Source organism: Fundulus heteroclitus, chromosome 9 (genome assembly GCF_011125445.2).
Source record: "Fundulus heteroclitus isolate FHET01 chromosome 9, MU-UCD_Fhet_4.1, whole genome shotgun sequence".
Taxonomy (NCBI): Eukaryota; Metazoa; Chordata; class Actinopteri; order Cyprinodontiformes; family Fundulidae; genus Fundulus; species Fundulus heteroclitus.
Window position 1 is genome coordinate 33,992,963 of NC_046369.1, and position 15,516 is coordinate 34,008,478.

Here is a 15,516-nt window from a genome sequence, read left to right on the forward strand (position 1 = left end):
AAGTTCTTAATAAAAGAGAAAATGATACAAGATCAATGTTGTACCATGCTTGTAGGACTTTTCTTGATGCTGCAGCAGACTAAATATATTTAAATATTATTTAAAAAGCTGTTCTAGTCTTTTGTAAAGACAAAAACCATTATAAAGGTTTATTACAGTTTTTACTCAGAATTTCTAATCAAATCAATTTGAATGGGTGTGTGGGGGGGGGGGGTATAAGTGACAATAAGTGGCAATGAGAGTGAGACACTGGGTGTCAGAGTGACAGCTGCAGTCTGGAGGAGTAGAGTTTGCATATGAATCACTCGTCTCTGCATCCTGTAATCAATGGGGCTGGGGGTGGAGGGTCTTTGGAAAAACAATGCGGCTCCTGTAGATTGCTTGTATCTACCAGAGATGACTGTTGTAGATCTGTTTTGGAAACATGTATTGTCTCTCAGACAATGCATGTTGTAAGGATGGCACTGAGACACCAGCTTCTGCGTATCTCTGATACTCAAACTGTCTTGGTTAGGAAGATTTAACGCATTTCATTTTCATAAACTTTACTAGAAAAATAAACTTTTGCAGGAATAATTTTCTTAGAGTGCGTCACAAAATAATTCATAGTTGAACATTTCCACTTTCTTAACCTCAGCATATTTGTCTAAGGATTTTGTCAGAAAGACCAACAAAGATTAGTGCAAAACTGAGAAGTGGAGGGAAATAACAATCTGAAAATTGTGCATTTGGATTCAGACCCTTTCACTACGCTACCGCTACAACAACAAAACGTTTTTTTTTTTTTGCTTTGAACATATCGTAGAGCTTTGCTCAATCAATCATCTGATAATGGACAGAGAGGCACAACTACAGACCTACCAAGACATGTGGGATCACTAATCAGAGAAACAGCCAGGAGACCCATGATAACTCTGGAGGAGCTGCAGAGTTCCACAGCCCAGATGAGAGAATATGTTGATAGGACATCTATGTGTTGTCCCATCAACAGACAAATACTCCACAAATCTGCCCTTCATAGAGGAAATGCATCAAAAAGCCGTTGTTGAAAGAAAATACAGAATTGTTGCTTAAGGTTTGCAAGATTCCCTGTGGCAGAAGGTGATCTGTTCTGATAAGACCAAAATTGAACTTTTTGGCTCCCATGCTAAACATGTGATGTGGAAAACTAGCAGAGCACAACAGAGAAGATGAATGAAAATAAATCCAGGGAAATCCTAGAAGGACCCGTTAAAAGCTGAGGAAAACCTCAGACAGGGGCGTAGGGCCACCTTACAGCAGGACCACTGTGAACATAAAAACATGATGTAATAAGATGTAGACTGTAAGAAATGTGCAGTGGATTCACCCAGCAGACATAGTGAGTGAACAGTACGTGTTGCACTGCTGCGGTCAGTAGGACACAAATCACATGCATTACCACACAGCCAGAGGGCAGAAACTCCTGTCCTGTGGTCAGAGAGATTTGACACTATCTGAAAACTTAAGCGCAGCTATGATGTGAATTTAGCGTCTCCAATCACCGGCCACACCCTGTTCAAAGCCAGGGGCTACAAGCCTGCAGGTCAGCCTGCTACAAAAGGCAAATCAACACTTTAAAGAGCTCAGTCCGATGACCTTCCCGGTAGGTTCATTCATGCTGCTGGACCTTTAGATGTCTGAGTTAATCTATAAGACACTTTGTTCTGCCTAATGAACCATAAGAAACACTTTAATTTAATCTTACTACACTCTTGCAGAAAAAAAAACTATCCTACTGAAATAACACCATCTTATAAACTATTCAATAAAACACTGAAATGATACATTTTACATACATCTCCTGAAGTACTGTCTGTAAGAGAGGAAGCATCCATTTAAACTGTGTAAAATGAAACGCAACAGTGTGAAATGATGTATTGCTATATAGGATCTGCAGGGGGATCCGCAAATCCAGGGGCTCAGACAAAAGAGGCTTTTCTAAAGTTTTTTTCCTTTTTAAGAGCCTGTTCCTAAAGTCGGCCAGATTAGTTTAGTATCAGGTGTCGAGCTGCAGTGTCTGGGTAGGCACAGACACCTGACCTAAACACACAGTAAGCTCTCATCCGAACTGACAGACGCTAGCGGTCAATGGAGCATCACTTGGGTGGCAGTTTCTAAAATCCTTCCAATAAGCTCTTCCCTTTAAGTTTGCTTTAAAGCAGTGTTTCCATGCAATATCCCCATTAAAAAATAAATTAGTAATATCACCTTTGTACACATTTTGGTTTGTCTGAGTGTAAAACCAGCATTTGTTGGACCAAATGTAGCAGTTATTGGTATTTGGTGTGATTGTTACCGTAAATCCCTGAAAAACTGGACAAAGTTACCAAAAACCTGAAGCATCCGTCTGTGCTGCCTAAAGGCTCAAGGATAATTATAAACTAAAACGCAAAATCGCCAAGAAAAACGTACCAACAGCTCCCACTACGCTGATGCTATTAAAGCATCAAGTAACAATGAAAGGGAAAAAACTGTGTGGATAAAAATACGGCTGAGATGAAGTGATTGTGATGGGCAGGTCAAGTCCTGAAAAATCTGGTTTCTTCTTCTAATCAAATCGCTCCATCAAAACTAACAACTAGTCTCTAAACAGATCAACCAAAAGCATGTACTTTGACATACTTTGTGGTAAAGGTAATCACATTTTCTTTGACCAATAAATGGGGATTATCTGATAATTTCTTCTTCCTTTTGGCAGACTACTATTACCAAACAAGCTGGCAGTCTCTTCTTTTCTGTTTAGCAAATTGGCAATGGTGAAAACTGGAATTGGCAAATCAGACCTGAGAGAATCAAACATTATTATCAGTCAAGAAACATCTGATCCAAGTCAAACACTTGGTGAAATAATAAATAGCAGCAGTACATTGCCTCACTTCATATTAGATCCAGAAAACAGGCTACGCTAAAAGAGAACAGATCTGAAAGCAACTTAAAGCCCGATATATGTTTTGAATCGATTAGTAAATCTAAATACAAGCAAAAGGGACACATGCCGGTGAAAAATTGAGACAATAATGTGTTTGAGTTTTAAAATATCCCCTGCGTGTCCCTCTACGTTTTAAAAAAATTAACAGAAAACAGCCTCCATATGTGTTCTGTTGGACCTGGAGAGGCTCATATTACAAACTGCTGCACCTTAAAAACACCTCTTCACACGCTGGAGGCAAATTGGCGGAGCATTAAAACTCTGCATGATGTTTTGCTTATAATACCAGTTAAAAGCCAAGCGGTGCTCAATGTGACTTTGAAGAACTAGAAGAACTGAGGTGGGTGACCTGATTTTTTTTGTTTTCCAGGTAAAACAGAGAAAAAAAAAAAACATTAACAGATGAATGACTGCACCGTATGATGCACCATTTCGTATACATTATTTGGATCATGCGAGCGCTTTGTCCAGCTTTATAAACAGTAGAGAAAAGGCTGGTGCTCACTGACTGAGCGCGGGTGAGGGGTGGGGGTGGAGTTACACTGCAGAGGTGTGGTGAAACAGTACAAACCCCAACACAAACATGTAATTAGATCCCCGGGACGCCGTGTGTCGACTGAGCTACTCCACGGCGAAGCTGTTTAAACTCTGACCTGTGACTGAAGAGGACCTCATTCTGTCAGCTTAACCGCTGCATCTTCCACGCACAGCTGATCACAGCTTTATCTCGGTGTAAAATCAGCTGTTTGGGCTAGGATATAGTTCTCTCCAGCCACTATTCCTGCTACATTCCTCGTGTTATTCAATCTGCTCCTTTCCCCTTGTTCCACCCCCCACCTTTACCTGGAGAAGACACACACTGATAGATGGGAGCAGGGACCTCTGCAGGAGAGGCAGGTGCTGTGTTAAATTGTTGCCCCGAAGCTATAGAAAAGAAAATCCAGAATAAAAAGGAATTTTCAGATTAAACATAAACCCTTCACAATACAAATAGGTCCCCCGGGGCTTTGAGCAGCGAGCTACATACTGAGTGGAGAAAAGGGAACACTTTTTCGGATGATGAAGAAGAGAAGGTGAGGCTGGGTTTGCCCACCGCAGCTTTTAATTAAAGCAGACTTGATAATAACAACCATGGCTTGGTGACTGGCAAGCCGCCATGGCACAGAGCTCCCAGCCCAACATGGATGCTCCCCAAGTTGCTGGCGTGCCAATCACTGAACCACGCCCCTCTTTTGGTGCAGAGGAAAGTGGGTGGTGGGGCCATTAATCACCAGTTCAAGAGAGCACACGCCCCCTTGGGGGATGCATGGGGGTAACATCACTCAGCTCCTTAAAGAAAAATTTTATTTGCTTTTTTTCCCCCTCTCTCTCTCTCTCTCTCCCTGGCTGGACAACGACATTCCAACACAGGGAGGGGAAAATACACATCATCCCCGAGTAGCACACCCGACAAGTAAATGTCCCTCCTTACAGGTCAACCACAGGGGAGATCATAGAGCACATGTTGAGTTAAGCTACAAAAAAAAGATATAAAATCGAAACGTAGACTAAGATAAATCCTATTTTCATTGATTTAAACTTAAAACAAAACCTGTTAGTAAGATTTGTTTTTTTTTAATGGAAATAATAGAATAGAATGGCGAAAGCCTAGTCCATCTGTAGCCGGATGTCTGGCAAGACAAATACATTTTTATGCATTTTGGGTTTAAATCCACACCATAACTAAAAACAGTTTTGAAAACTCCTGCCAAAGTGAAGATTGACAATGTTTTAGGGTCCAGCGCATCACAGTCTGTGACAAATAATGCCACACTGACGGCACATGTGCGGCCATTCTTATAGATAGACCTGGCCATGCAGTGGAGGAAAAATGAATGCTGTCAGAGAGGAGATGATTTCTACATTGGTGTTGTGATCGCCTGTTTACAACATCTGTCTAATTAATGTTAATCTAGATAAATTCCCTGCTACAAAATCAACGGCATCTCTGGTGGTTTATTTCCAACTGACGTAGTTACCCGGGCAACCATACGGCGTTTCCTGTCTTCACCTCGGTATCGGGACTTCAAAGTAAAAGCATACGTGGAACATTATAAACATTACAGTTGCTTCAGACGCTTTTTGCTTGTTTGTTTCTACAAACCCAGCTGCTCCGATGCGTTGAGGTGCAAAAGATAAGGAGCGCTTGGAGGTCAGCAGTTTTACATAAACTCTCCCTCCCAATACGGAGGCACAATGCTCTTCAACGTCGCCATTATTTAGAAGGATTCTGATTGGCTGATAGATTTTAGCTCATCGCTACACTGCCCCCGGTGTTTGGCATGTTTAAAACAAGGTTCAGCGGCGTATTGGTGCAGGCTTGTGTGGATGAAAACTTTTCTAGAAACGATCCTGTGTGCACGATATTATTTCTAATCACAATGTGGGGGAGATATTTGTTTTTCTACCAAGTTCTTGGGGCTTGAAGAAGCAGCCATACTAATTTTTAATGGATTTTATTGCAATTTTAGCTGACAGACTAGCACAAACCACTGCGTAGTGAAAAGTGTAAACTGAGAGGAAAATTATTCATAGTTTTTAAAATTCTTTAAAAGTAAGCAGTGGAAAAAAAACTCCAGGCTGCTTATTTAAGCTTGTTCTATTGGAAGGTGAACCCATAAGCTATTACTGACCGGTTTTCTTCAAGCATTTCTCTAAATTCTTCTTCCCATTAAGGCTGACCAGCTTCCTTGTCACAGCAGAAGTATCTCTACAGCACAACGTTGCCACCGCCATGTTTCACTGTGCAGATTGGGTTCATTGTGATGTGAGGTTTTAGTTTTCACCTCACACTTTGTGTTTTCCTTGTAGGCCAGTCTCCTTTGAGCAAACCACCTGTCAGGATTAATTTTGATATAACACTTTCATTTAGCTCTAGTCAGTCTTTTGCTTAAAATGTAATGTATCCTTAGTTGCATTTTAGACATCTGTAGTCATCTTACTTTTGGTAAAATAAATCTTAATGTAATTTAAGCAACTAAATTCTTTGCCATCTTTAACTCACAGAAATAGGATTTCATAGAGGAATGTCTGGTTGTGTATTGACACAGATTAAAAGGGAAACCATTTCACTACACCTAGTTATAAATATGTATTCTCAACTTTTTACAGCTAAAACCTGACTGGATAGTATCCTCCTGCAATATTTTACTCTTGCTTTTATTCATTCACAAAGAAGTTAATCATTTTCATCATAGTCACTCTCATTCTGACTTCTTATTTAGCTTTAGTTTTGGTTTCATTCACAAAAAGAGGATTTCTTTCCACTCCAGTTTTCTTGCTGCTCCTCTTAAAGGCCAGGTTTGTGGTGTGTAAAACTCACAGGTGTCCTAAGAACAGTGAGTCTCTGTAGCTCCTCCAAAGCTACCAGAGTTCTCCTGGCTGCTTCACTGATGAATGCTCTTCTTCCCTTAAGGTGGATGGCCATGTTTCGGTACATCTGCTGTTGTGCCATGGTGTATTTTCACACTATGGAATGAACAGTTCTCAATGTAATACCCTGCTTTAAACTTCTCTGCAACTTGATCTGTCAGCTGGTCTTTGTGATGCTGTTGGTTCACTGTTCTACAAACCTCAAGGACTTCACAGAATAGCTGAATTTATACTGAGATGGATGTACACACAGGTGGACTATGTGCTAAATATGTGACTTTTAAATTGTGGTACTAGTTGTTTATTGTGGATTATCACAGTAAAAGGCCGAAGGTTGTCAGGTTTATTTGTTACAAAGTTTCCTGTTCCTTCTCCTTTACAGTTTTGAAGTACATTTTTATCATGCTACATTGAAGCTTGTGTTTGCAACTTGACAAAATGTGAAAAAGTATATATTAAGGTTTCAGTATAGGAAGAATAGAAGAAGAAGAAAAAAAATGAAAATCTAAGATATTCACATCTTTTAAATATTGCATCTTCTTTTCATGGGGGGTTGTCAAAAGAGGCAAACTCTCTAATAAAGCTTAAGTTGGTTTTGTTTTCCCAATGGAAGGGATCATGTGACAATCTAAGTTTGCATCCCGGCATTTGGGATCTACTGTTCTCAGGAGCCGAGGGCCACCCAGGTTAAACACAGCTCAGTCTAAATGAGATAAAATCCTTACTGACAACATCTCAGACAGCAACAGATAAACCAGCTTTGCTCACGACTCTGCTGATCTCCACATTTGCACAACCGGCCCATAAACAAATTCCAATGCTAATAGGAAAATTGAAAGTAGAAAGCGCTTTAGCATCAATAGTCCCAGCAAGTCATTTTGAAAGTGGCCTCTGAGGGGGGATAAGCCCCTAAAATTACAGACACTCCATGTTGTATACAGTTCTTATTGTTGTATGTTGTTTTTGTACTCCACAGTATACAAAAATGAATAGAATTTATACTACTAGTGATTGTAAAAAGCAGCTCACAAGCTGAACACATACATGATGATATTATAGTGTTTTTGTTATTGGTGATTGTCTACATTCCCCTGTCAAATAATGGTACATCACAGGCAGCAGCTAACTAGAGTAAAAATAATAATAATAAAAAACATATTGTATTTTTAGGACTAGAAGTTGCGGGATGAACCAACCTATGAAAAAACGTGTGACTTGTCCCAAAAATACGTAACTGTACAGTAAAACTGGTTTCTGTCATATCGACATACTTACGGAAACCAAATCGTCTTGCTCATGCATAGTTATGCAGTCCATGCTGATCTGAATGGTGTTTCCTGCTGATCCAGCGGTTGGACTGTCAGTGAAGTTAAGCTCAATGGGCTGAACTGAGTGAATGGCAGACCTGAACAAGACAAAAACAAGAAAAGAGTTCACATGAACTTTTTTTAGGTCACAGCGGGTCACCGATTTCCATGAATAATTTGGATGTTTTATTTTGTGTAGTATGCACTCACTGGTCCAGCATATCAAACAACTGGTTGAATACATCCTGACTAAAGAAGTCAGTTGTCTGTGCGGACTGGTTCTGAGTCATCGCGGTGAGGAAAGAGCTTTCACTCCAGGACAGGAGGGTTGAAGGGTCCCTGAGTCTGCGAGGAGGCATCAGCAGTCAGGGTTATTTTTACTCCAACAAATTCCAGTAAACACAGGTCATTTCTGTAATTAGGTTTTTACAAAAAGACATCACTTTTTAATTGGTAGTTTTAAAAAGGTGCACTGTCAGCAAACACTCAGTGTAAGAGTTGATGTGAGATGCTGGGATTCGGCCACCCAGCCAGTGGAACAAAGGAGGAGGAGTCCTGCTGGCAGCCATTCATGAAGAGCACATCCATTGTGAAGAAGTCAGCCTGCATAATACTGAATATTTGTACTACACATAATGGTGATTATGCACCATTCAGACAGGGGCACTTTGACCTGCTCCCTTGAAACATTACACCTGCATCAGAGCTCAGCCCGCCATTGTTCCCGCTGAAGTGGCGCACGCTGCAGTCTGAGACCAGCGGAATTCCCCCACTGTCTATACGATAGCGCTGCCACCGCTTCTGGTATGTGTACAGCTGGAGGAGCCTGGGAGGAGGGCCGATGGGGCAGCCATAATCTGAAGCTGGCACTATTTTAGCTTTTGGAATTCCCCAACGGTGTGTGATGAAGGATATTAATACCTGACTTAGAAACACTGGCATATCTAATGAAGCAAAAAATTCTAATTACGCACGAGACGCCCACAGGGGACTGTAGAGTTTCAGATAAGAGATTACATTTCAGTTTGCAATGACTAAAAAATACCAAGAGTGGCATGTTTTCTCCTACAGATGACAAATCCTTTAAATATAATACTTTTGAAATTCCAGAATAAGTTTGAAGCTTGAGTTGATTAAATGCACCACTGACAAAGATAAACTCTACTTGGACTGGATGGACAATGTTGAAGTTAGCTTCAAATTGTACACTTTTGTTTTTGCACCAAGGTAAAGGTCTATTTCACTGCTTTTATTTAGGAATCTGAACCACATACATGTGACGTTAACATGTGGACTGGAATATTATGCGATGGATAATAATCCTTTGCAAAGCTGCAATCTGTGACATATTTCTTCAGATTTAGTCTTTGGAAAATCATGTAACGTATCAAAAGTACAATACTTACAAAGGCCTTTTGTGAGCCAGATAGTGCTACACTGAATAAAGATTCTGTAAAATATGGTTTTGTAATTAGTAAAAACTTAAATCTACTTCTAAAAGTTGAAAAGGGAGCAATTTCAACAGTATTTTTGACATCGATCTAAAGTAAGTTCAAGCTCATCTCTAAAACCAGAGTCACACAGGATAAATTAAACCTAGTCTAAACCAAAGTCTAACATATTCTATACTGAATATGCATTATTATGAGCTGATATTTAGAGCATCTAGGCCAGATCTTGCCGAAACCTGGGATGTGGGTCAGTTTTTAATGTTTTTAACTACATGGTTTGAACAGAGCTGGTCCAAATGTCCCAAAAGTGACCAAAGCTGCACTTTTCATTTCACAAACTGATTTCATTGACCATGCGTCCCATTTCAAAAATTACGTTTTAAACAATTTCACCAAAGTATTGTGGTTCCTAAGATAAGTGGTTGTGATGTAATGATGTCTTGAATTGTGGTTTGTGTATCTAGTTATGGGACTAGATTTAGAACAGAATACAATAGAGAACACTATGTGTTCCACAGTTTTAACGAGACAAAGCAGAACTGCAAATAAATAGCTTAGTCCAGCTATTTTGTCCATGTTTAATGGACACTAAATCCAGCTTGGATACTGCAACTCAGCTTTTGAAGCTTGTACACATCAGGAGGCAAACTCAATACGTGTTTACATCCCTGCTGTTGTAGCAGTGTTTTCTTTCTTACTGTTTTTAATGCATAAATATACACACACTAATATTGTGAGTGTCAAAATAATTCTGCATACTTTGAAAGGTTTTGCATTTAGAAGGGAATCTTTGGACTTGAGCTTCAATACTTACTAATTTAATAACAAAAATGTAATTAAGAGTCATTTGGTTCTTTCATTCCCTTAATGTGTCTTTTCTGAGACTTTACCCACATTTGTGACACCCATCTATAGTGATCCTGATTTAAAAATAATAAACAGACTAATTACTAAAGTAATAAACGGGGGTCCTCAGGACTCCCTGTCCTGCATGTTTCAGATGTGTCTCTGCTCCAGCACACCTGAATCAAATGATTCCATGACCTCCTCAGCCATCAAGGCCTAACCTGGCCAGCCACATTCATAACGCGTAGCACTCTAGCTTGTCTGTGAACCCATAAATATCGCGAGAAATTCATCTTGCAGGCAAGGTTAATCAAGAGTTGCAGACGCCTGTTAACCATCCATTTATATAAATCAGGTGTGTGGAAGCAGGAAAAGACCAAATTAGGCCCTGTCCCAATACCCGCACTTGCACCCGTGTGCCCTTCATATGCGCGTTCCCGCTGAGGCTTTCACAGAATACAAGTTTAACTAATTTCAAACTGAGTTTTATAGAAGCTGTAAAAAAAAGTATCACAGTATGGAAAATTGTATAATTTAAATCCTGAGAAAGGATTACTTCCAATATTGTATCTTGGAAATTAAATGTGGAGTCATTCAGTGGGAATAAAACAAATAAATATAATATATATTGTACTTTTAAAGTAAAAGATACACGTCATTAATTTTCTTCTTTGAAAATCGGGCGACATGTTTTGCAATGAAGAGGTTTAAAGCAATGTTTCTTTGACATACAAGAAAACGTGCTCAAAAATATTCGACTCGGTATATTACCTTTTTTTTTTTTTTTTTTTAAACAAACGACGCAAATAATTTTATTTTTAGTGAATTGGTTGCAAAAAAAGGCTTATTTTATGACTGCCAGATTTATTATTATTAGAAGTCGCTCACCTGCTCTTAAACCAAAGCTAGTAGCCTGTGACCGGGCTAGCACACTTCTCAGAAACTGTTCGCATATATTTTACAAATATATTTTGCATTTAACCCTTCGCTGCACAATAAATAAAAGCTACGTATCGGTCAAGTCCTCTCAGAGACTGCGGTTATTCAAATTACCTGGAAGGTAACAGCCAGTAGCTGTCCTCGAGGCCAGCTGCTCCTCGCTGTTATCAGATAAATCCAAATATCGCGGGATGATAAGTGGCGCACTTACATACAGGCCAATGTTTACGTATGAGCAAAAATACACGCACTTACATGTCTGTGTATAAGCGCAAAAGGTACACAGTGACCGGAAATTCACATAAAGTGCAAGGCTGACAGAGAACATGTGCTGGGCCTATTAAACAAGGAGAGCAGATTAAGGTGTGTTTATCCCAGGGCTTTAATCACCGCTCAGCTCCTTTTAATTTAAACTTTAATCCTCAGTTTGTTAAGTTAAACTAGTTTAACAGACAGCTCATTTTTCTGTCTATAACACTTTTTCCCACAGCATTGTGTACGATTGTCCAGAGTATAATAATAAAACCTGTACATCAGGTTTGTAGTGAAAGAAAGCCAGTGAATAAATTCTTAAATTATTCAAATAATGCAGCAGAAGCCCAACCCTACTGACGTTTGACTCACTCATTTCTTGTAATCTAGTTTCTAATTTTCTTTATAATAATAGACAGTATAGTACTACCAGTGCAATTATGCCTTACTTCAGCCCATTATGGGAGTCTGATTTTATCTGAGTTTCAACACTTGAATCAATAAAAGTGCTTTTAAATGACAAAACAACAGCCATTTAGATGGAAAATCATTGAACTTGAAATAAAATGTTATAAAGCACAATGTTGTTTCATGCAGACATACATGCCACAAAGTAATTTCCCCTTTGTTATTTAGGGTTAATTTTGATAAAATCTTCTATCTTTATTTCATGCAACATTTTAGGTTTGCTGGACTTGCTCGGAGGGTTTTATGCCTTTTCTCGCTGATGTTTCTCTGCGTCCGGGTGTCTGGTTACTGAGAGAGTTTTTCAGGTAGCCAGAGGCAAAGGCTGTTCAGCATCCACTTAAACACAGCGCAGCCCCTCCAGACGAGACAGGGCCAGAGGTCAGCGCTAAACAGGGACGGCCATTGTCTCTCGGCAGGTTGGGCACAGCAGCCGATGAAAATGCAATCAAAACAAACAGCCCTGGCTATCGGAGGCCTTCTCCAGTGTCATTATTAATCACTTTTCAAAGGCTTTAAGACCTTCTCCCCCTCATCCATCAGCCCAGGCTGGAAGAGGGACATGACTGCAAAACAATAGAAAGCCCCAGTGTCCCTTCCTTATCCCTTTACTTTTAGGGAGGCGAAACAGTTGGAAGGTAGTGAAAACAGCACAGTTTTTTTTCATTTGTGGGATAAAATTGACACTTAAATTGTTCAGAAGAAACACAAAAGAATGGTACAAAGCTTCTGACGAGATCCTGAAGGAAAAATAGTCGATTTATTTGTGATGACTGACTCCACTCACAATCTCTGGGCTTAGGTTGTTGTGCTAATGTATTCCAATTATGTTCAATTTCCATTTTTTCTGTATTCTTTACATTTTAACCTTTACTTTATCTTTTTGTTAAATAATTTAAACATACATTTTTATAGCATTGTTTGTTGTTTATAACATGTTAGTTTTTTTTCCCAGTGTTCTTAGTGTATTGTTATTAATTTATATTTCTAACTAGTGTTCAAGCTAAGTTTATTCCTGTTCTTTACTCTTTATAATTATTTCTTATTCATTTATTTCACATCAATGGTCTTTATGGTTTTATGGCCATTGCTCTGTGCGTTGTTGTATTTGTTTTTCCTTTTTGTAAGCAGTGTATTTTTTGTTTTTTTAACTAGTGCTTTTAACAATAATTTATTTTGGTTCATTTGTGCCTTTTTTCTTAATTTTCTTTAAGCTTTCCTACAAAGATTTATATATATATATATATATATATATATATATATATATATATATATATATATATATATATATATATATATAATTGGTTTTTTTTCATGGTATTTACTAATAAACAGTTTTTATTTTAAGCTTTTAAAATTTATGTGATTAAGGATTTTTTTTTTTTGTCAGGTTTTTAGTTATTGCTCATTAGTATGCAGCTACTCCTATACTTCAATTGCTAGTAGGAATGAAATTATTTAAACTCAGTTTGGGTGTGTTTGCTTTAGTTATACGGTACCAGTTAAGAACCCATGTCATCTCAAGACAGGTCCTATTAACTTCTACTACTTCTACTAGAAGATATAACAAAAGCAGCTCATATCAATCCAGTCCAATCTTATTCTAAATTCAATTGAATGCAGCCCAGTTTGATTATAATACAGTTCAACCAAATTCCGGTAATAAAGTAAGGCCAATACAATGCTAAAAATGCATTTAATTTGTCTTTCTGTGACTGGAAAGTTATTATATTACAATGACTAATCATCATAAGCATAACATGAGGAAAGCTGTCAAAAGCTTTTCATGGACTGAGAAAAGCAGGGACCAGTCTGGGTCACCCACTGAATGAGAGGCACCTTATCAAATAATCGTCTTACGTCTATGGTACGAGTTATAGTATGAATCTTTGCAAACAATCAAATGAAGACCTTTGGATAAGATTTTGTGACTGCTATCAGCCCTAAATAACCCTCTGATCTTGCACTGTTGCCATAGGTGGGCCACAAATATAAATATATCAGGACCAAGCAGCAGCTGAGGATCCAGGCAGACAACACGGTTGTCATGTTGCTCTGGACCTCACGACAGACTCAGCGTTAAACAAAGGATATTATATTCCCATTATTAGCGGTGAACAGTCATTTTTAACTAAGCTATGAGGAAAATAGTAATATCAAACACCAACTGTTCATGCAAACTGTTCAGTGCACCTGTTATTGCTAATCGGAGCTTGCTTTTAAAGATTAAGTTTGAAAAATCCCATGAACCTATAAATGTTATATCAAAGAAAACTGTTTAAGTTATCAAGTCAAAGAACAGGCGAGTACTTACCGACGAAATGGGAACTCTGGGTAATACTGCAAAGCTGTGTAAGGTGAGTTCATGTTGTCAGGCCAAGCATCACTTTGAAACAACCAGCTTGTTAGAAACGCTACGTGAAGTAACGCCTGTGCTTGAGCTACAAAATTAAACAGAATCTACAGCAAGAATATGTGACCTCTACATATATGGAAAAAAATTAATTCAGAGGTCGAAGTTAAAGTGCCAGGGGGGTACAGTGCAGAATGGAGAAAGTTTAAGAGATGTTTTGAATTTAGGTATTTCTTCTTAGGCTGCTTTAGAAATGGGAGGGGCCTGGGCCGACTCGCTGACCAATCCCCTGCTACAGCTGTACAAGATATCACTCACTCTCTGTTGCCAGGATATAGATATCAAGCAACTACATTTGACCCCTACGCCCCCACCAACCCAACACACACACGGCGACAGCTACAGCCCCTACATCCTGAAAAGCTCCCTCTTGTCCTCTTCCTCCTCCATGTGCTGCTCTGGCCTTGTTCTGATATTTCCACCCAGATTCCAAAGTGGTTTTGGACAGCTGAGGGCATGTCTGTTGCGTCACGCTTCAATTATAGATCTACCGGTGTTGGAGAGCAGAAAATAATTACTTTACTACTTTTTAAAGGGATAGTTTTGATTTTTTTATGTGAAATTCTGTCAAAAAGGGTACAAGCAGGTAACATCTTAGCTAAGGCAGAGAACTCCTTTGGTGTCGTCATACATATACAGTATGAATCCAAATGAGTTGGTCCTGGGAGTTGAGGCTAAAGACTAGATGGCGAGGGGTAGAAGTCAAAGTGGACTTCGGCCCTTTTGAAAGAACTCCAATTTCAAAGCATTGTTCACTCAAGTGCTATTTTATAATTTGCCCTGTGATTGACTGGCGACGTGTCCAGGATGTACTCCATCTCTCGCCCAAAGACACAGATAGGCACCAGCTCTCCCACCCCATGACCCTGCACGGATAAGTGGGTAGCCTATGGATAATGGATAGATGGATGGACATGTATGACGGAAGTTCACACCACATGTCATCTCGGGGCCCTTTACCGAGTCAATTCTATCAAATCATCCAGACAGATTGTTTAAAAGTTCTCTATCTAAAGAAGCCTGTTAGTCAATAAGATAAGATAAGATAAGATAAGATAAGATAAGATAAGATAAGATAAGATAAGATAAGATAAGATAAGATAAGATAAGATAGGCTTTATTGATCTCACATTGGAGAAATTCACATGTCACATTGGCTCAGTAATCAGAAGAAGAAGGTGCCAAGTAGGACAAGGTGCATCAGGTATATACAGTGTGTCCTCGTTTATACCGTGGATCAAAGAGAAGTAGATAAGAAAATAAGAATAAAAATACAAAATAGAAATAAGGCAGAGGATGTCTTACGTACATTCATGGTGACTTATATACATGTGTATTGACAATGCATCAAGTCATTGACTAGCAGCATTCACTCTTCATGAAAGAGTGCATTGTGTAGTTGATTCTGCAGTAATCCTTCATACCGAGCATGCATGTAGCGACAGTGGAGAGGAAAACTCCCCTTTATCAGGAAGAAACCTC

At 39.0% G+C, this 15,516-nt stretch overlaps 1 protein-coding gene across 5 annotated transcripts in view; it reads right to left on the minus strand.

Annotated features, from left to right (window-relative positions):
* tp63 (tumor protein p63) overlaps positions 1 to 14,173 on the minus strand; it is a 38,401-nt gene extending 24,228 nt beyond the window's left edge. For 2 of the 5 annotated variants that reach the window (XM_021315710.2, XM_036141546.1), the window contains exons 1-3: positions 13,936 to 13,988; positions 7,879 to 8,013; positions 7,637 to 7,766 (exon numbers count right to left, since the gene is read on the minus strand). In XM_021315710.2, coding sequence (XP_021171385.1) covers positions 7,637 to 7,766; positions 7,879 to 8,013; positions 13,936 to 13,988 — 318 coding nt within the window. Of the gene's footprint in view, positions 1 to 7,636; positions 7,767 to 7,878; positions 8,014 to 11,018; positions 11,121 to 13,935 lie in introns of those variants that run through there. The other 3 variants (XM_036141547.1, XM_036141550.1, XM_036141551.1) reach the window with 3 other exon arrangements.
* Positions 14,174 to 15,516: the final 1,343 nt, after the last annotated feature.